General features: G+C 39.3%; 1 protein-coding gene across 26 annotated transcripts in view; it reads right to left on the reverse strand.

The window, feature by feature from the left end:
* RBFOX1 (RNA binding fox-1 homolog 1) overlaps positions 1-23,071 on the reverse strand; it is a 1,119,677-nt gene that overhangs the window by 276,968 nt on the left and 819,638 nt on the right. The window contains exons 1-2 of one of the 26 annotated variants that reach the window (XM_048320449.1): positions 11,865-11,930; positions 10,528-10,673 (exon numbers count right to left, since the gene is read on the reverse strand). The exons of the other annotated variants lie outside the window; for them this stretch is intronic. Of the exons in view, the coding sequence (XP_048176406.1) occupies positions 10,528-10,617 (90 nt within the window). The 5' untranslated portion in view covers positions 10,618-10,673; positions 11,865-11,930. Of the gene's footprint in view, positions 1-10,527; positions 10,674-11,864; positions 11,931-23,071 lie in introns of those variants that run through there. 26 annotated transcript variants of the gene reach the window in all.

The following is a 23,071-nucleotide window of genomic DNA, read 5'->3' on the forward strand; positions in this document are numbered from 1 at the left end:
GATTTGATATTAATACTTAAGAAGCAGAAAAAACATTCCAACTGGCAACTGTGTGAGGCAAGCCACGCTACCTTCATCGGAAATGGGAATTCTGAAAAAACAAAATGAGAGTTTCTTTCCAAAAGTAAGCTGTGAAATAGTGATTCCTGCAGAATGCTACTAAAAGCTGGGCCTTTCAACCCTTGGTTGTGATCACAAGAAGAAAAAAAGTGAGATGAGATACAAACTGACATTAATTGCTTGTGGAAGTCACTTTTTTAAGTTGCCTATTTTACTGTGAAACTGGAGGGACACAAGGAGCTGAGGAGAGGACAAAATAAACCATTTATAACTTGCTTAAAATTTGGTTTTAAGTGACTCTTTACAGAGGAATTACAAAAATATCCTTTATAAGGTAAAGGAGATAAAGTAACAGGTGAGTCCACTTGAGCCCAGCTGGAGGCAACCAAGAGAGGGTCACCTGGCCACACCTCAGGGGTAGCAGCACTAAAATTCACTCAGTGGTGATCACATCATGGAGGCTTCTGCTGTGAACAGCTGCTGTTTGTTATTGATACTTGCATTCAGAGACACTGGAGAGAAAAAGATCTGTTTGTCAATGACAGCTTCTGATAATGCTGCAAGGAAATCATAAGAAAAAATGGCAGTTATCTCCAGGTACAGATGATCTCATAAATGTGATATCCTTCCATTAAATATGTAATCTTACTCTTTGCTTTCATCTTCAAGCAATACAAGGTTTCAAAACACTACAAAATACACTCAAAGATAACCTATTCTTCCACTGAAATGTGGGCCCCTTGCATTCTCAAAAATTAACCCAAAGATTAGTCATAATGCTCTGAAATGGTGAAAAAAAGCAAACAACAAACATCCTATTTCAAACAAATAGTTGTGAAGAAAATATTTTAATTATTCAGGCAGGACCTTGACTGGATTTACTGGGGATATTTACCTCCAAGAAAACATTCTAAGCCAGAACTGATTAAAAAGTGGGAGAATTCTTCACAAGCCAATACCCACACACTCACTATGTCATCTAAGTGTCCCACTTACTGAATTCCTGAAAGAATTCCTCATGTCAATGAATGTAAAGAGCAAAATGTTTTGTAAAGCAAGGTAACTGACTCTTAAACACAAAAGTTACAGAAGCATTAGAAATTTGGAGGTTATTTTCAGATTTTGTTTAGATGAATAAAATTTCAGAGCAAATTCCCTTGATACCTATAGATCAGAGAAGTGGATATACTAAAAACAGTAATCCAGTTGATAAAGGAAATATTAATCATTAATTGCATGTGGCATGCAGGATTTGTGGCAGAAGCCTGCTACTTTGTTGAGTCTATTTCAAGAAAATACATCCTCAGAAATCTCAGACTGAAACACAAAACAACCTCAATCTTTCTCTTTCTCCAAACAGGTGTGAAATGCAGCTCAGCTGAAAACGGTGCAGTTCTGACTTGCAAGTGAATTAAGCTTCATAGAATGATAAATAAAACGTTCAGTAATGTGCTTTTGGTGTGACTGAATAAGTCATCTGGATAAAATTGAGAACTATAGGAGAACATTAAATCAATTTAAAAACATGCATGAACTTCAGAATGATGCTGTCATCACATTATTTATATTCTAGACATACCAAAGAGCTATTATATTTCAGGTCTTTCGTGGCAAAACAAAAGCTTTACACAAGTAATATTAAGTATTTAGATGCTTTCACGCAGGATTTATTAGTTCATATTTTGCCCTGTCTCTATATTTCTCTCAATTTCAACTGTATTTTTTGTCATTTCAGCTCTATACTGTTTGGTACATTTGTTTTGTTATCTATTATCTGATAAACAATCTGAATTCACACAGAGCTAGATATGGCTGAGAGAACTTAACCTCCCTAGATCGTCAAACTAAACAAAAGCAGGAGCCAAAGAAACATAGTAGAAAAAACCCTCAGTTTTGTACTATTTAGACAAAAATATCTTTAAACACCTTTAATGTTTATCTGAATTAACTATGTTATAGAACACAATTAGCTGATACAACAGCCAACAGTAGAGGAAGTTATTTCCCACAGTAAGACATAAATTGTCTTTTGAAAGATTTTTTTCAGTACTCTTTCTTTATGAATACATATAAACCTTCACCATAAAAATAAATGTGTAAAAGAACATATTTCCTCATGTTTCAGACAAATTTTATAAATTAAATGGTCACCAAAAAAAAAGCCAAAAAACCCCCTACATTTTTCTATAATCACCAAAATTTGTTCTTTCATCTCACTTTTAAAACACAGGCTTCCCCGAGCTTATCTCCTCGAGCAGGGCAATGCTGCTCTTTCTGGATTTCCTATGATTGGGATTTTTACAGCATTAGCCCAAAAAAGCTGCTGTTAGACTCCACTGCATCTAACAAGGCAGAAACACTTTTCATACTTATTCAGCCTGAAATTTTCCACTTGTTCCTATCTTTTGCTCTCTTGTTTAGCCAACTATTCTGAGTACAGCCATCAAACCTTTTGCATAGTAACCTGTTGGGGTCCCTCCCCTGCCGTGTAGCCCTGGGAGGGGGGCCCTGGGGGCGCAGACGCGGGGCTGCCCTGCCCCTGCTCAGCCTCGTTCCCATTGGTTGGTTTGTGTTCCCTGCGCGGGCAGAAGGACCCTTGGTCCCGTGACTGGAACAGTTCCGGGGCAGAGCTCCGGCCATGCGGCTGGAGAAATAAACATCTCTGAAACAGCTATCAAGAATCTGTCTGTCCATATATATTTCCTTTCCACGGGACTCCTGGTTTGATATATGCGTGTTGCAGGATCCCCACTGCAACAAATGGTGGAGATTTGTGAGCAGAACGATCCCCGATCCCTAAGCGACTGATTTGTGTGAGTAAACCCTGGAAACTTTGGATTCCTCTTCTTGGTTTTGCTTTGCTATTCCATATCTAAACTATGGAGGAACCGTGGGAAGACTCTTGGCTCTCAGAGCCACATATGGACATTTATCTTAAACTTAAAATGATTCTTGAACAACGATTTGTGAATTTTAGCTTGATTCAAGCTCAAAAAGAACTGAAACACTTCCTGGCATGGTTGTTTAAGAACTTTTTCTATGTTTCTTGGGATTTAATTATTACCAAGGGCTTTTGGAAAACCGTTTGGACACAGTTAATACTAGAGTCAAAATATATGCCGATGGAAGAATATTTTCGTGAATATTATTTAGTTACCGAGACTGTTGAGCAATGTCAGCTGTGTCCTGGTGAAGGGAAGCGTGGCGCAGGGACCGTGCGGCCCAGGCCACGTGCACCGAGCGCTCTGAGAGCAGCAGCGAGGCAGTTCCCGCGTGCGGGCGGAGCCACACGAGCCGCAGTGTCGGTGGCGGAGCGGGGAGCGGCGGGACCCGGCGGGACCCGCACGGCCGCGTGCAGCGCGTGGTGGAGCGAGCCCCGTGAACGCCCGGCCGAGAGGGGCGGCGCGTGGGCAGCGGCTGGCGGCGATGGCGGTGGAACGGAGCCGCGCCCAGCCGAGACACGCGCTGGAGCAGGGCGCGGGGGAGTCGTCGCTCGGGGGCCCGGCCGAGACGTGGGTGCAGCGCCCGGCATCGGCAGCGAAGCTGCGACCAGAGGAGGCGACGCACGGAGAACTGAGCGGCGCGGCCCAGCCCGGCCCGCGCAGCCCCGAACGCGACCCCGGGAAGAGCGCGCAGGCACGAGCAGCCCCGACAATTCCAACACGGGAGCGACCGAAGGAGAGAGCAAAGACGCAGCGAGACAGAAAACAGCAGCCACTCGGAAAAAGGAAAAGATCATAGCAACTAAGACCTTAGGGATAGTAAAATGGTATAATGTTAAGCAAAATTATGGTTTTATAACAAGGTGTGACAACCAGCAAGACATATTCGTGCATAGAACTGCTATTAAAAAGAATAACCCTGAAAAATGCATCCCAAGCTTGGGAGATGGAGAGGTGGTGGAATTTAATATTGTACTAGGGAGAAAAGGGTTACAAGCATCGCAGGTCACTGGGCCTGATGGTGTTCCTGTAAAAGGCAGTATATATGCAAAAAATCGTAGTCATGTTAGACAGTATCTCCATTGTAAGCCCCCCCTACAGTTTCCCTTTCCTAATCCCACCTTTCCCTTTTACCCTATGTCCTATTACCCCCAGTGTATTCCCAATCCGTTTTTTCATCCATGGTTTCCCTCACAAAACCATGCTTTTGCCAATTGTTTCCCCAAAAATCCCTTTCCAATGCCGAGTGGGGGATGAAAAGGGGGAGGGAAGAAGTTAAACCCTCTCCTGCCTCAGTTTCCCCACAAAGCATGCTCAGAGAATTCTGTCTCCCTTCTGTCAGCCCTAAGATGTTCCAGAGAATCTGTTTGGACATTTAAAGACTCAGGAGGGTGGCTTGTTTTGTTTTGAAACTGTTCTTGTTATGTTTATCCAGTTGTTTTCATTCTCCTTTTATTAAAATAAAACGGGTGAGGTGTTGGGGTCCCTCCCCTGCCGTGTGGCCCTGGGAGGGGGGCCCTGGGGGCGCAGACGCGGGGCTGCCCTGTCCCTGCTCAGCCTCGTTCCCATTGGTTGGTTTGTGTTCTCTGCGCGGGCAGAAGGACCCTTGGTCCCGTGACTGGAACAGTTCCTCAGCAGAGCTCCGGCCATGCGGCTGGAGAAATAAACATCTCTGAAACAGCTAGCAAGAATCTGTCTGTCCGTATATATATATTTCCTTTCCACGGGACTCCTGGTTTGATATATGCGTGTTGCAGGATCCCCACTGCAACAGTAACCTTTTTTAATTTGCTTCCAAGCAGCTAAACATACCAAGCCATCAAAATGTCAGAGAATCAACAGCTCCAGCTCAAATCTTTCTCCTTTTGTGATGATCTCTGTACTAATTTAACAAACTTTTGCCATATAACAACATTTTTTAATGTAGTATAAACCTACAGTTAAGTATGATTTCATGTTCTATTTAAGCAAAACAAACAAAGCCTGTCATCAACTAAACCTCTACCTGCAAAGTGGCTCTGATTTAAAGTATATTCGTAGGTAAACAAATACAAATTATATTGTAAGATTTGCATAACCAAAACTAATTCAACATACAGAACAAATCAAATGATTCAGCCATGGCTGTTTGTGTGGTATCAGGGATTTTCTGGCACTAAGGAACAGGGGAATGGGGTTTGCTGGTGGCTGCCCCACACCTCTTGTCAGGACTTCAAATGATGCTCAGGCATTTCACAAGTTGTTGTTCTGTTCATGTGAAAAGAGCTTTTGATGACCAAGAATGGAGCAGTAAGTACAGAGGGAATAACACAACCCCAAAGTAGTCCAGGAAAACTGGACTGTTTTCCTTGAATCAGATTTCACAGAACTCCTCAAACAGAGCTCTTAATCGTCTGACCCAAAAGAACTTAGTGAATTCCTCTCTTTGAGAAGTGGGAAATGAGGTGCTCAAAATGTTCCAGTGAGCCACAACACAGAACTGAATTAACTCATATTCCAAAGTGTGATGATAGGGTAGATGAAAAAGCATAAAACCAGCAAAGATTATACACCACCATCTTGTAATAGGTGTAAAAATGCACATATATTGATTCAGTAGATGATTGTTCAAGCATACAGTAATTAATATTTATTGTTATAGAAGCAACAGAGAGAAAAGACAAAATCTGAAGTTACTTTAAACTTATCCTATCAAATCCTTTCAGGACATAGCAAAGATTTTATCTTCGGTCTGTTGGTTCAAATCCTCTCATAGTGAACTATGTTTCAGGAGTCCCTTCCCTTTGAAACAGAAGGTAAGTTTCCAAATCCTTATTACCCATTAATTACACCTTATGTATTTTCATACCTAGGCAGCCATAGGAAAATTACCTTACTAGTTTTTACAATAAATGCAAAATTCTGTACTTGAGAAACCACCCACATGTAAAGGCCGCTAACACAAATGCTGACAATCAGTCTGACATCCAATCTGTTTCCAACCTACAGCCACAGAAATAGAGCACTGCACACTCCAAAAAAAGACCACTAACATTTTTCCCAGTTTAAAGTACATTAAAACTTCTTTTATTACTCAGAAGCTTTACCCCTGCTTGGTTCATCCTTTCTCCAGCTCATTCACATATACAATTAAAAGATAACCACCTAAAGTTTTTGTACTGGGGTTTCAAAGGGATCATAAGGCAGCAGACTGTCACTGAAATTCAAGGCATTGAGATCTTAATAATTTTCTTTAATAGCCATAGCTGTAATTTGAGTACATCAGTGACAGCAATTGAGCCATATGAATTATGTGTTGATTTCCAAACAATCAATAATAAAATATTGTATCTCTCAGGTAAGAGAGAAATGAAAAGCAAAGGAAAGACAAAACATTTAAACAACATGAATACTATAAAGCACCAATATCTATTAGAATTCAAAATATCTTTGTGATATAGCATATAAAAAGGGGCTTAATGAAACAGTAATAAGGTGTTTGAATAATTTGTCCTATGACTGCAAATCACAAAATACCAGGAAGATTTATTACTCACAGAATACAGGGGCATTCTGGGAGTGATAAATTCCCAAGGGGTTGGGAGAAGAAAAAAACCTTAAAATTAGACTTTATCCATTATTCAAAGCAATACAAAACCAAAAACTAGTAATACTGAAAATGCACTCAGAGTGATGCAGTCTGGCAAGGAAAAGGATCAAAACATCACCCGGGGAGGAGGCTGGGGAACAACGGGCAGGAAGGAGTTTTAGGGAAAAGGACATGGAAGAGCAGGAGGACAAGTGAGCACGGGATAACGACGTGCCCTGGCAGCAAACCACATGTGCAGCACTAGGATGTGTCCGGAAGGCCCTGGGGAGCAGATCCCAAGGGATGTGATCCTTCGCCTCTCATCCAGCAGTGGTGGGGCCACACGTGGGGTTCTGTGCTCCCCAGTAGGAGGGAGATGCACAGGGTGCAGCCAGTCCAGCACAGGACCAGGAGGATGGATCAGGGAATGGGGGATTGGACATACAGGAGAGGCTGAGACAGCTGGGGCTGTTTAACCAGAGAAAGAAAAGGCTCCAGGGATCTCACAAATGTACATAAACTGCTGAAGGGAGAGAGGAAAGAAAATGGAGCCAGACACTTCTCAGTGCTGGCCAGGCAAATTAGAAGAGGCAATGCCACAGACTGACCAACACTACATCCTTTTTAGATATCAGAGAACCTCTCTCCTGGGAGTGGAACCTGTCAAACATTGGAGCAGTATTTCCATACTGGTTGTGAGTTTGTCGAGATACCCCAAACCTGGTCCCTAGGTACCTTCTTCTACAGCTGATCCTGCTTTGTGCAGTGGATGGATTCAGCAATCTCCAGAGGGCCCCTCCAGCCTGGGTCATTCTGTGATCCCACAATATCAAAACTCTGAGTCTTTTACTGAGTGTTGGGATAATCAGCCATTTACCTTTCATCCACTACCAAACAAATGTCAAATTATTCAAGCCTCTGCGGTATATTGCCTTTAAATCTTTAAAAATTCAGTTACAGCTCCTCCCTCTGATAATCAGAACCTTCAACTGCCTATGTTACAAATTAATTAAAAAAATATACGAAAGAATCAAGAAAAAAGGAAAAAATGTTTTGAGTTTATGTGGCAAGGTTTAGGGAGTGAAGTCTGTGAAGCACCGAAGTGTAAAAAGGTGAAGTGAAAAAATTTAGACCATCTATGAGAAGGAGGAGGAGAATGAAGAAAGAAAGAATGAACTCAGAGGTAATACTGCCAAGGTAAAATATTTCAGTCATGACATGCTTGGAATTTCAAAACCAAATTATAAAGACTTTATTCTAGGATAAGGCACCTAAAGATTTAACTCTGAAATAACTATAGAGATCTATGCATGTGGATCTCTTATAACATAAAAACCCTAAGTTGCACAATGCCAATTCTATCCTCCTGTCAAAATATTTACAATTTATTAAAAATTTTAAAACGCTGTTGCTGCTAAAAAGTAAACGATATTTATGATTAAATATTGTTATTTCTTGTTCTCAGCAATGATTACTGAACCTAAAGAAATAGACCTGAACGTTTTAATAAGAACTCAGAGAGCAATAATCCTTTTTTGTCCAGACCAACTCTAGACACAACTTTGCTCTTACCCATAATTCCTCATGCTCTGACAGTGGTATCTTTCTAACAGCTTTAGCATGTACTGAATGCATGACAAACATAGGATACTGAAACTTAAAGATGGAAAAATCCTTTAGTTCCAAGACAGATGATCGCTTCTGAAGTCTTTTCAACGTCCTCCTACCCACTGTGTTTCATTTCAGAATGCAGCACTATCACACAAAAAAGAAGCCTTGCTCTGTCCATGGGGTAGCAGAGTGAACGTGTGTTCCTCAAAACCCTTTACTGTCTGCCGCAAATTGGGCCTTTCCAGCCATGTTTGACAGCTGAATCATAAACACAGTATCCTGTGAGGTTTTTATAAGCTTTGGAAAGTCATGTTTTAAGTCTATAGCTCACCTCTCTCTGATCAATATATATTTAAAGAATTAATTAGCAGTTTTATTTCATATTTACTACTGTGCTACTTTTGCTTAAAAACAAAAAAAAGATTTTGTTCACAAGATCTCTGCTTCACACAGATTTTTCCATATTACTGAAAATTCACTCTTGAAAACAGAAGAAGTGGAAGCCATCGAGTGTCAGTGTTCATCCCCCTACCCCATCCATACACATGCAGCTATTTGCATAGGATAAAACACCTTTGATGCATGGACAGCTAATTACTGGCTAACCATAAAGACTCCCAGTTCCTAGGTTCTGTGTGCAATTTCCAGTGGCCCCACCATTACTGGAGGCCACTCAAATTATTGCAGACCCTCTTTTTAATGCTTTTGATTGGTTAGGCCCACTGTGAGAAGCCTGAGTACTGGCAGCATGGCTAGAAATTATTCCTACTAAAATAAGAATTCTAAATTAAAAAAGAAGCAATCAATCAATATTTGGATGTATATATAGATATATTATCCTGGTGTAACAGAATGATAGCAATACTCACATGAAATAATTTGGTTTAAATCCTAAAAATTAAACTTGCCAAATGCTTTGAACCTGCCTATGTGCAATGTCATTGCAAAGAGAACACATCAAGAATTTGGCTACTGAGCAGATGTGACTTGGGAAAAGTGAGAGAAATTATTGAAGTTGCACTATTAAAAACACTAAAATAAGCACTCTGTGGTGTATGGAAAGCAAACACTTATTTTCATAGTTCTGTCCTGTGTTGTTCTGGTTTTACTTTGCTCTGGTTTCTTTTGCCTCCTTCCTTGGTCTCTCCCTTGTTCTGGTCCAACCAACCTGCCCAAATGCACACATATGCACATTTCCATATAAACATGCATACATACACACATGCACATATATAAATATATAAAATATTTATGTGTGTATGGAAATGCCCACGTTCTTTCTACACTCATTACCAACTTTTCCCGTGCAAGTCGGCCAAGGCTTGCTATGAAGAGAGGCAAAGGGAAGAGAGAGAAGCACTTTCTCTACAGCCCCCAAAACAATGCTGCTTGCCCAGCTTTTTCTCCCTTTGTGGCTGACAGGCTGAAGGCACAGATGCCAAGCCAAGGAAGTGATTTTCCAGTGATGGCATCTGGCTCCTTGGCACACTCCACTGATATTTGTGTTGGCTCCTTTGCCGTTGCCCCTGGGTCTGTTAATGGGTTAAGTTGGTGATAGGATGTTGTCTGATCCTTTCTTTTAACTCACCTTTGATTCTAGTCAATTCCTGTCAGAATAAAGCTGCTCTTCATCCTCCTGAAATCTTTGTGCTTTAGCTGGCATATGTAATGATGTCATTTTGGATGGTCCTGTTGTGCTAATGGATGTTTTGGATAGGGCAAGCCACTTCTTTGTATATTTTACACTTGAAAAATTATGTCTTCCAAAACTTATTAACACAAATAGTTTATTCAAGGACACTGTTTTTTATTGTGATCCTAAAAAAGAATAAGAAAGGGCTAAAACTGTGAAAGTACCATTACCATGATAAAAAGCAAGCATTATCAAAATCTGATTGTATTTCATTATAACTCCTTGTGTTCAAAAAAAACACCAAAAATCATAGTATCCTTCTCTATATGTTGCAGGAAATGGTGATGCAAATTTTATAGTTTAAAGTAAGAAGTCAGTGAGCTGCTTGAACACATCACAAAAGGTAACTCCAATGGGCTTATCCCACAACAACATGGTTTCTAGTCTAGAAATATCAGTCTATATGACAGTAATTACTAAAACAGATGGGCAAGGAGCCAAAAAGCGGCATCACATCAACAGTGGGCTGAATGCAACTGGGAACTGTGGAGCAGAAAGGATCTGTGCCAGATTGTGTGGCAGCTGAGAGTCTCATTGGTGACCATTTGTTGTGCAATCTCAGACACATCTAAAAAATTATGCATTCCCCATTGATTTCATGCTAAAATGGTAGAGGAAAAAAACACCCCTCTGTCTGAACTTGAACACAGTACCTGCTGACAAGCTCCTTCCTTTGAGTACTCAGGATTTTCCTCCTTGCACTTCCATGTTCCTATCTGCCATTCACAAGACTGGCTGCACATTTTAGATCCACATTGTCAGGTGTTACATGAGCGGCAGTCAAAACAACAAGAGAGGTCTGCAGACAGAATTAACCAATAGATTCAAAATATTCCTAAAACTTATCCCAAAAAAACCCACCACGTATTATATTTTCCCTTCAGGAAATCTATTTAAAAATATTGGCAAGCTATAGGTGAGCAGCACTTTTGTTAAAATAAACAGAAAAAAAAATCTAGACTCAAAAGACCAATGATCTCTAAAATGATTAAAGAAATGCAAAGCAAACCCAGAATTCCTTAACTGTATCCTGTTACCATCTGATTTTTTGTTTTTCTTTTTTTTTCTAAAAAGTAGTTCACATCACACAAAACTTTGATTTAAATAATTCTGCTGACTAGTCAACCCCTGTACCTTTTAGAAAGTACATTTTTCTAATTATTATTGGAATTGGCCATCATTATGAAGAATACTAAAAATCCAGCTGAGCTGATTGAGATCAATATTCATATGAATTGTTCTCAAACAGCAATTAATAGTTTGCAATTGTTAAGACTAGGACAGTAACAATAAAGCATTATCTTCAGTCCAGTCTGATATCTAATGTTATTGAGATTATGAACAACTTTTAATAAAGAAATCTTTTGGATATAATGGCATTGGCACTTCCTTCTGAGTCTCTCACCAGGCTGTTCAGGCAGGCAGCCTTGCAATTAATCTTAGCACTTCATTCATTTTCCAAACATCCTTGCCTATTGACTCCTACAGAAAAGTGCTCATCCACTCACTTGGTTACATTAATTATACAGAGGAGATAAAGCCCAGGAAATCTGTGAGACACCAGAGACTCCATTAGTTTTCTGTGTAAATTCCAAATTTGTTTCATGTAAACAGAAGGACGCACATCACTGACACTGGTGGGTCCCTGATCACATGTGCAAGTTCAGCTGGAATCTCAGCTCCTCTGAGACTGAGACAGCAATCCCTGCACACCCTGCACAAGATCCACCAAGAGGTCTTAGATGGTTTACCTGCCTCTCAGAATTTTAGAGGCAATAAAGAGGCTGTAAAACACTGCAAACTTCCATCAGATTTTCCCACCTGGAGCATTTCTACATGTTAAACTACCTTGGATTAACAACACTAGAAAGAAGCAAAGAAGGTATGAAAAGTCAGTGGTGGGGCAAATAAGAAGTAGGGGTGAGGTGGGAAAGGACAAGGCAAAGGGAGAGGAGTAAATTATTTACAGTGTAGAATAGTTTTGATTTACCTGGACTTCTTTACATTGACCTCTGACTGCAACTACATTTCCTCTTGCTTTTTTCCTTCACAACACCTAAAAAGCAGCCCAGAGATGAACTAAATAATTATTGTGCACACTTCTCTTTTGTCTCAGTTCCAACAAAACTTGATACCATTCCAGAGTCCAGATTTTTCTTGAAGAAAGTGATCTTAAATTCTTACAACTTAGCAAACATGTATGATATATTATACACTTTGCCCAAATTAAAAAATGTCCCCTACACGTGCCAATGTACTCCCTGCATGAGGCACAGTATTTATTCTGCATAAATTGAAAGCAAGCTACTTTCTCAAGGTGAGGCAACAGAGGTCTGAGGAAAAGAGCTGTCAGTGTGAGCAGAAAAATCCCACTCTCACTTGAATCACAGCATGCAGACAAATATTTCAATTTTTGTGTGCGTGTAAACTTGGCACTGTTTCATAGAATATCAATTGTGTCAATTTAAAAATATGAAATTAGCAATTTGGACATGAATTCAGAGAATAATTTGCATATACATGTATGTATATACATATATACACAAACATACGTGTACCTGCATGAAGGAAAAAATCCCTTGCATCAATCAGTGGCTTGCAGGAAAGTGAAATAGTGAAGATCCTGGTTTGCTGCCTTTAGCCAGTTAAAAGAAATTAAAATAAAATATTGTTAAAAAGCAAGAATTAATCTTCAGCTGACAACATAACGCTCATCAATACAGTGAATTTTTCATTAGCCTAAGAAGGAAAAAACCATATATGCACATATACAAAAAAAAAAATATAAATATATAGCTATAGTATCAATATATAACTCTGTAAATCTACAATTAAGTCTGCTTAAGTTTAGGGGACAAGAAAGTGATAATCAGTCTGTATTTCCTCTAATAACACAAAGTCATTCAAAACAGGAGCTTAAAAGGAGCTAACTGACTATTTCAAGCAACTGCAAAATCAAAGTGACAAAACAAATGGGAACCTCTGCTCTGGCTCCTAAAGGATCTTGGTGCACCCAGTAAAAGAGGGCAGACATCTCTCACACTGGGAAATTAAATTCTTACCTGAGCAAAATCCCAATTTAAGTGAAGCAAAGATTATGTGAGCACTTATTGATTCTGTGTGTTAAGGAAACAATTTCTAATAGAGAATGTTTCTGTTAAGGAACTGAAATGGGAACTACTATATAATATAAACCCCACAGTCCCTGAATATATAGACAAGGCCAGCTTCTGTACTTGAAGTGGGACTTACTCCATGAGAAAATATGTGAGAATGAGCCATTCTGAAAACCATTTTATAGCAAAAATGTGTTAATATCCGTTGTTATAAACTATCTAGTTGATATTTCTATAGCCCAGAGCTCTAGGATAAGCCTTAAAATTACCAAACCTCCTGAATGGAAGCAGACACAAAGCAAGGGAAAAACACAGGCAGCTGTCACTGTCCCAAATCAAGGTGAGCAGAGTGGTTCTGCTGGAAATGTTTTGTTACAGGGTTGTATTGGCAGGGGGAAGGCAGAAATCACAGAGAACCTTCAAAGGTTCATTAAGCAGTTTGGAGTTTCCTGTGTCTCCTAGGACAGCTGAAGAGAGGGGAAGGAGGAAGTAGATTCATGTTAAGAACAACATAAACAATAGTGTCTGTTTAGATCATTCACCTTTCCTTAACAAAAATAATTGTTAGATACTAAACAATGTCAAAGTCCCAACTGGAAAGCAAATAATCATGGAAAGAACAATGCAGAAATGCTTTTGCTTGGTTCATTTGGGTTGGTTGGGGTTTTTTAAGTTAGAATGGTCATTTGGTTTTCTTTTTTTCAGTTCTGAAGTCCTCTTGGGTCTGCCCTTGCCTGTTCTCTTTCTGTGAACTTGGATAAATGCTATAGTACTGATTAAGTTCACTAAATCTTAGAAATTATATTAATAGGAATATTCTTTACTTTTTTTAAAATCTATCTGGCTAATTACAACCTGAAAAGCATACATGTTTTTTATTAAAATGTGAAGAAATACTATTCTACTGAAAGCCATTGCTAGTCTGGTTTTGTCCAAAAGCACCATCACACCAAGAAAACCAGGAACAAGATAATTATTTGCATGCAAACCTCATAAAAAGGCAATAATCTAGATGGAATATCCACTGTTTCATATATAAAAAGTTATTAAAATATTAAAATGTAATTAAAATGAAAATATTTAAATGTAATCACTGGGCACTTATAAGACAGTTCACAAATATATGCAAATTACTGAGGGTTTATTTATTTATAAATAAATATGTTCAAATACACCAATGTAATCTAAAAACATATTAAAACAACACAAAATAATCTCATGACAATAATTTTATCCATTGGCTCAACACAGCTTTTTGTTCATAGTACTAATAAAAGGCAGGAGAAATAACCTCTATATTATTCACCTGTAAACAAATATACTTAAATAAGTGCATTATGTTTTCATCCATTTTATTAAACACATATTCCATTCATAACTAAATAAAAATATCTATGTACTTATGTGAACTGTGGGATAAAACGTTTGTACTTCCATTCATTTTACATACTGGAAATGGGTTTAAGTGACTCCCACAATCAGGGGTTTGAAAGTGAGTGATGCTGCAGTACTTCAGAGCACATGGAAAAAGGTCACAGCGTCACAGGGGCTGACCCCAGTGGAATGAAGTCTATCAACAAACAAGTGTTTGACTGAATCACATTTCATTGAATAATACCTGCAAATGTGACTCCAGCAAAGCTCCAATATCTTGCACATAACCAGAAATGCAAAGAGACATTTTCAAGAGCCAGGGCAAATGCTGTGGATGACTTTCCCTGGCTTTCACCAGGCACTGCCATTAGAGTGCTTTAGCTTCCATTAAGTTGTCACTTCCCTGTGCTGCCAGCTTTTCAAGGGGGACAATTCGTTCTGACAGAGCCTTGGCCTGTCACATGCACTCACAGTTCAGTGGGAATGAACAGGAAAAGCCCCAGAGCTGATGGATTTATTAGAGATTGGAGCTGGCACATATATTGCTTATATGTACAGAGCAAGGTAATTAATAAGCTCTAACCTGTCCACCTAAAGCACTTCATATTTAGTTGCAGAAATGTAACTCAAGGCACTCAAACATAAAACACATAAAGCTGTTCTTTCATTGGATTTTGAACATTAAATTTGTTTAATTAGCCCTTACTGATTGCAGTGTAACAACCACATCTAGTTCAGACATATTTTTAATATGTAAGAATTGCCACACTGCCCAAGAGAAAAGGCTGATCTAGTCCAAAATAACAGGGGTAAACATTTAGGGAGGAACATAAGAAATGCCCTGTGAGCATGGCCCTTGTCCCCAAATCATAACCTTGCAGCCAGTGACTCCTGAGCTTCCTGAGCCAGAACTTTTTACACAGGCTCTGGATCCATCCTGCTTGATCCCAAATAAATTCTAAGTGCCACAGTTCTGCTCCATGGGAAAAAAAGGACTTAGTTATGCTAATATTAAGCATACTGGCTGACAATACCACTGAGTACTAATTCTTATACTGCAAAATATTCCATTTTCTTTGAAGCACTGCTGATTGTATAGGCCTCTCTTTTCACTCATCTGTCATCATTCCAGCTCAAAGGACCCTAATCTGTCACCCAACAGAAGATATTTTGTACTTCTCACCTTCTCTCTTTGTACCTATTGGACATATGGGTGGCCAGAAATATGCTTGCTGTACAAAACATGAATGCAAGAAGAATTTCAACACTAAAGATCTCCACATCATTCCAGTTTTCTATCACAGAAATTATGACCATCAGTCTTTAATGCATTCATTGTACTTTATGTTTTCTTGATAACTGTTAATGAACTATTAATTATATTTTATCCTTGGTCAGATCCAATAAAGGAACTCTGCACAACCTGAAGACAAATTATTTAATTTAATTTGCTGGTTTTGGCTAGGAGAGAGTTAATTTTCTCCATGGTAGGTAGTATGGGGCTGTAGGTTGGATTTGTGCTGCAAACACAAGGAATCTCTAATAAGACAGGGAAGTTTTTGCCACTGCTGAGCAGAGCTGACACAGATCCAAAGCTGCTTCTGCTCCTCACCCCACCAGCCATGGGCTGGGAATGCACAAGGGAGTGGACACAGCCAGGTCAGATGACCTCAGCTGACCCAAGGGATATTCCAGAATATCTCATGCCATGCTCAGCACATAAAGCTGGAGAAGGAGGAAGAGGGGGATGTTTGGAGTGATGCCGTTTGTCTTCCCAAGTCACTGTTCCACATGAGGAGCCCTGCTGTCCTGGGGTGGCTGAACACCTGCCTGCCCATGGGCAGTGGGAACGAATTCCTTGTTTTGCTTTACCTATTGAAGTGTCTTTATCTCAACGCACGGGCTTTGGGGTTTTTTACCAATTCTCCTCCCTCCCAGGGCAGGCAGCAGTGGGGGTGCTCAGTGAGCAGCTCTGTGGTACTTAGTTACTGGCTGGGGTTAAACCACAACCCTTAAGTAATAGTTCATCTCTTTATAATCTTGGAAAAATGAAGCACTGAAGAGAGCAAATGTTTTTCTGAAGCAGAAGTCAATTAGAGAAGACACAATTATACACAGAATCCTCACAAATGCCAAAATGTAGTTTCTTCTTATAAATCCTTACAGAGGATTTTGTCCTTTCTCTCTCTCTCCTACTGCATCTTCGCTGCTGGAACTCAGTCGTTGTCCTTCTGGATTACAGCTCTTCTGGAAGTTGTTCTACTGGGCTGCTGCAGAAGGCACTCGGGCCACAGCAAGGGTGGCAGAAAAAAGCACATGATGTCAGAAGGGAGGAAGGTGGGAGAGAACAGACACTGTTATGCTCGTGGTGGCAAGAGCCAGAGCAGAGCAGAGGCAGAGCCAGCTGGCTGAGAGGGAAGGATGACAGCCATCAGATTAACTGGGAACAGCCAGGCAGTCCCGAACACCACCACAACAGAGACTTGGCCCATCAGTAAAGACAGAATAAAGTCCATTAAACATTTTGAAGGGCAAAATCTAGGTTAGGAAAAGGTTAGGCAATATAAAGATGTGTAAGGAGAATACACAAGAAAGACTAGAAGCAGCTGTGTGAGAGGCTAAAGAGAAAAACAACAGAGATGCAGAGGGGAGGCAGTAAAAAGATAAAAAAAAGAGAAAATATTGATTAAATAACTACTCAGCAATATATGTCTCAACATATAGTAGAAGAGCTACAGACACAATAAACTGTCTCTAGCTGGTTTTGCATATTAATATTCTTGGTTGTACAGTTATTGGATACTTCTGGTTTCACCTTTAACATTCCAAGTGAAGGGACACATAATTCTCTGCTGAGGTGATAACTCGGAGCAGACATGACCATTACAAAGGTCAATTGTTCAGCAAGTTTAGCATAATCTTTATTGATTTCTAATTATTACTTTTAACTTTGCCATGTTTTGCTTCCTTAATTACAATTCTGACATATTTTAAGATTTATCTAGGAGCCGAGGCTGAGGTGCAGAGGCTCATAGAGAAATCTTGGTGATTTGCTTGCATACAATATGAAAATGATAAGCTGGATCTAGCCTCATGCAACACTTGGGCTGAAATAAAATACTAAGAATTGATTATTGTCAAAATTCAAATCATTTAGAATGAACAAAAAGTGAAGATGACTTATTTTTTTCTTATATAAAGATATTCTGAGCTAGCTGGTGGCACTGAACAGTCAAAATTGCACTCCTGTTATTACATATAGACTTTGATCTAAATGATGCTGCCCTTCTAACTTCCAATGCACATTAATTCTTTCCACCTATAAATTGCCTTTACAGGTTTAGAGTTTTGTGTTCTTCGAAAACTCAGTCTTATTTAGAAGGCTTTTAGGATAATTCTGCTTGATGAAAGAATCTTTTGAAAAAAAATTGAACCTGAACTGCTCTGAATTTTCTACACATACATCTCAAGGTACACAGAATGCTTCACATAAAGCACAGAAAAAATTAACCTGTTATTGTTACTATTAGAACTTCTGGGATAACTGGAAAAAATCAAGGTTGAGTGATATCTCATCTTTCCAGATGGTTGTGCTACTTGGAATCAGCATCAGAGAAAAATTAGTCAAGTTTTCATTAAGAGTAATTATGAAATACAGAAATACTCAGCTGAAAAGATGAGTTCTGACAAACTTGGTCAAGTAGCAAGCTGTAAACTGCTTCTTTTTTTTCCCCACATTCATTCTAAAATGCTTGTTACATTCTTTAACATCCTTCATAGCTGCATTGAAAATACAATTTATTTATTAACAAGCAGTATTTCCATTCTTTGACAGATTCTCCAGCCCCACCTCCCCCCCAAAAAAAACCCCTCAAAACTTTCAACTAAGCTCATCAATTACTCTTAACACTCTAAATAGTTGGCAATGTTTACACAACATCCTTTCAGAGTTATTCAGCTCGATCTTGCAGCTCATTAAAAGGATCTCTATTTATTTGCTGTGTGTTACAGTTCTTCGCTTTGGCACAACACGCAAAAAGGAAGCCAATTTTACTTTTCCCTGTGGTGTTAATTGGTAGAGCATGCTGCCTGCCTCTTCATTAATTATGTCAACGTGTATGAAACTTTCATTTTCATGGCAATGTATTAACAAAGCTTTACAATGAGGCTGACAAAAAGCCGGCAAACTCCAGTTTATAAAAAGTGGGTAATGAAGGCTAGAAGTGACCAGAATATAATATTTATTTCAAAAACCAGCTTTTTTCCCCCCTATCCCTTTCAGAAAACATCTAAAGCAAGCACTTACTGAAGTAAACAAGCTCAACTTTGCTGCTGAAAGTAAATAAATCTCCATATAACGCACAGATAATGGATCTGGAAACACTATAACTTCCCAGAGCACAAAGAATGAGAGAAGGACCTTTAGCCCAGCTGAAATGGCTTTGCTCCTAAAACCATTTCCAGATAATTTACTGATCTCATCCCATTAAGTGTATAGAAATCACTCATTGCTTGATAGCTCACTAAACACTGGGGCTTTGTCTAAAGACAAAACTACCACTGGCACAGCAAAAACAGGCACTGTCCATATGAAATTCCTCTGGATGCCTTTAGCCTGTTTCTGTTTACTAACTGCAAGTGTTGGTAAAAGATCAATACTGAGCTTTTCTGACTACTTTTTTTTTTTTCCCTAAAAAAACTTTAAACAAAACAAAAAACCTAAACAGAAACAGAAACAAAATAAACACCAAAACCAACCTACCAACCAACCAACAACAACAAAAAAATTCTTGATCAGCTCTCGGTGACTTCAGATAGAGCACGCTGAATTTCACTGCACTGGGGAGACTGCTGGGAGACACAGACTAAAGCAACAAATGAAGTCTGCCATACGCTACTTCAGTTCTTTCTGGAAATTCTGAAATGCAAAGCATTAAGATAGAGCAGTGGTGTATTGTAGGAGATGTAAAGCACTACAACCTATAATCGAAAAACCTTGAGAAGTTACCATCTCGCATTCATGGAATGACAGCTCCCAGTCTTGGAAATCACACCTAGAGAGGCTTCCATGTCACCACTGAGGTGGCAAATGCTACAGACAAAAGTGCTTATTTCTCACCCCAGGTATCTTCTGACTGATAAAAAGACATGTTTGTCACTGGCTAATAGCTCTATTTGAAGGATTAAAGAAACCCCAAACAAACCCTAACAAAACCAAAAAAAACCACAAAATCCTCACAAACAACTAAATGTACATTTCAATCTATGATCTAAGCCCTTTCATTCTGTACTTCTCTCCCTATGTATGTGGGATGCCCTAAAACTAATTCTTTGCAGTGAGATCAAGAAATAAAGAGAGAAAAAAAATTGGAAAAAAAGTTTCCTACAGTAAGCTTAAACCCTAAAACAACAAACAAAGAAATCTATCTGTACACTGAAAGCATTTATCCTTCAAGTGATTCTAGCCAGGGTGGGAGATGAGAGGGACTCTAGGGAAGCACAGACCTCATGGTCTATTCCCTGTCCGTGGCTTCTGCCTCCGATGGAAGAAGCAAAGTTCTACTCAGCAGACCTCTCATCCAGATGCTGAAGAATTGCAGGGGCCAATTTTTTTTGTTTGTTTGTTTCTACTTTCCTCTTCCACTTTACCAATATCTATTATGTTATTTCTCTCAGGCTAGAAGTATACCAGTACACAGACTGCACTTTCCTGTGTATTTACAAGGCTCAGCACTACAGGACGCTCCAAACCCACTTAATACAGACATTTCTGTATATAGCTCCTTTTGTATGTAAATGTCCTCAGAAATACTACAAACATGAAACAAACCCGATGTTTTCTGGTATGACTGAATTAGTGGGGCCTCACTGATCTAACAGATTAAGTTTTCATCTATTTATTCTTTCTTGCTCTCCATTTTCTCCTCCTTTACATGTTTGACCTCTCCATCTTTCCTTCTCCCTGCAGCACTCTCTGAGCATCGCAAACTCCCTGCTGTCCTTATCTTCTCACTCAGTTTCTCTTAATTTTTCACTCCCCTTTCATCAAGCTTTAGCTGACTTCTCTCATACCCATAAGGTCTCTTAAACCTATTCCTGGCTTCAATTCTCCTTCTCCTCCTCCAATTCAACCCCCTCAGGATCCCCCTTCTCTTTTCACTTGGATCCTGCTCAGTGCTACAGATGCTTCACTGCTGGACAGGTCTGTGGTCTCCTGTTCCCAACAAACCTGTCTCTAGGCATTTCTTCCTCCCTTCCTGTCTCTTACTAAGTTCCTCTCCTCTGTGAGCTCCTAAGTAATTTATAAACACCATGTTTCTTTGCTCTTACTGCCAGAAAATCTGCACTGAAATTTTATGTTTATTCTACTCTAGTAACTCCTTGCTCCCAGACAGTTTGGAACAGCTATGACAAGGTTCTATCATGAAATATTTTCTATGTTATTACTCCTTATCTTCATCAGGAAGTAGCTTTGCAAAGGCACACAGAAATTAACCTTGGACTACAATTGAACAGCCATTCTATAACTGAAACAAGACTAAAAGAAATATTCTGGAGAATTGTTCACCTTACCTGCATTTCTTCTCTGGTAGCTCATTGCCTCAATATAATTTTAGGAACGAGTTTTGAAAATAGGTCCTAAAACAAGGCACTTTTTCCTATTTCTCCCTAGAAGCAGCTGATCTATCTGGAGTGTATTGGACAGTGTTAGCTATTCCTCTTGAGTTTCCTGTGCAGTTCTTATTTGATATTTCTGTATAAAATACTAAATTAAAAACAAGTACTTAGACTTTCTTGGGTAATTGCCTAGGTTGATATTAATTAGAAGCTGCAAAAATTACATGGAAGTTTAAGAACTGCATACCTAATAGAAAGCACATGTGAGGCAAAGAAAGAATCTTTAAAAAACAGATTTATGATCATTTTAGCCAGTATTCATCAAAACTGAAAGCTTACATACCATAGGTAGCTAATTGATATTTTTTTTCTCTTCCATATGTGTTATTTTTTCTCTGTCACACAGATAAAATGTTCTTTGTCAGCAGCTACACTTCCCTGTTAGATTTTATACTTCAGTGACGATGTTTTATGTTCAGCAGCTGGCACATAAGTATTCTCATGCAGCTACTGCATTTCTACACTTTTCAGTTCTACAGGGTTGGGCTTTGTTTCCCTATCTTCTATCCCAACTCAAACCAAACAAAAACAACCTGAAAATAAAAGTAATTCAGTAGAGATTACCTATTCCCACATACCATCAGCATTACCAAACTTTTCTCAGTGACATATATAGTGGCACTAAACATCCACAACTGTATTCTCCAGAGCTTGTAAGACAAAAAAAAATCCCTTGATTTCACATATAACAAAACAAAACAAAACAAAACAAAAAAAAAACAAAAAAAAAAAAAAAAACAAAACAAAACAAAAAAAAAAAGCTATCTCTGAATCAAGTGCTGTTCAAAATAGAGCACATGCTTTGGGAAAAAAACCCCAAACTCTCAAATTCTCAGAAATGCAGAAGTAGCTCTCCAGAAAGTTGTACCAATGCTTCTTTTCTTTCAGTACCAAAATATTGCAACGTCAGTTTTTCTAGAGCTGGTGCCTGGGTGTTGGCTGTTACATTTTTGCTGCTTCAACTGAAGAAACCTCTGTCAACTCGTTATCTCCCTCAGGAAACGTGTATCACTTGGGAACAATCACCACTTATCAGCTCTGGGCAAGCCGGTCTAATTGCTTTTTTAAAGTCATATGGAGTCTCTACATCTTTCCGTGGTCAGTACATTTCCCAGCCTGCTGGTCATTTACATGGAGTTTCTCTGCCTTTGCAGTTCATAAATATTCCTGACCTTCCATTGTGTGAGGGCTGGACACACTGCCCAACAGAAGTCAAGAGATCTGAATAAAACAACTCTAGCTAAGGCAGTTGCTTAAATATCCAAAACCTGCATTATCCCTTCCAGACCCAATTCATGGCTCTAGTAAAATGGTGAAAGCTCCCATTGATGGACTATATTCTTTTCTGCCACATATATGGTTTTCAATTATAATTGTTAATACAGATGATTTGCCTGCAGGCAGTTTGTCAAGCAATCAGTTTGTTATGCCTCAGTCACTTTGATATTTCCCCTTCTGGCCTCTTTCTATCTCCAAGCTTCAGTCTGCTGGGTTATGTTTGTGTCTCAGTCAGGGACACAAAGTGTTGCCCACACTGTTCCAAGTCCATGGGGCAGCAGTGGACACAGACCCTCCACATCCCAGACAGAAATGAAGCAGAGCTGGTGGCATTGTGCAGCTGCAAAGGACTCAGACTTGGTTCATATTGATCCCATCAGGAAGCAGCAGGCTGGAATCAAACCCAGAGCAGAGCTGGAGATCCACCTAGGCTGAGTGAAAGCAAAGCTTGAGTAACAAACATGCAGCCATTCAGGTTCATGCACAACATGCCTAAACAACTTGCCTTCCTACAGGTATAAAAAAGGGTTTAAACAGTGAGATGTACTCTGTTCAATACATGGGAAAGACGAGTGCTACACGGACATTGGCACTACGGAAAGAACATTGCTTCTAGGACATTTGAATTACTGTGCTAGCATTACACAATTTAAATTGCACAGATCACTTCTTCCTCTCTTCTTACATCCACGCCTCTTTTCCTTCCAAATGATGTCTTCAATGGCACGTAACTGGGATGCATCTGGCACGT

This window comes from Corvus hawaiiensis, chromosome 16, assembly GCF_020740725.1.
Source record: "Corvus hawaiiensis isolate bCorHaw1 chromosome 16, bCorHaw1.pri.cur, whole genome shotgun sequence".
Classification (NCBI taxonomy): domain Eukaryota; kingdom Metazoa; phylum Chordata; class Aves; order Passeriformes; family Corvidae; genus Corvus; species Corvus hawaiiensis.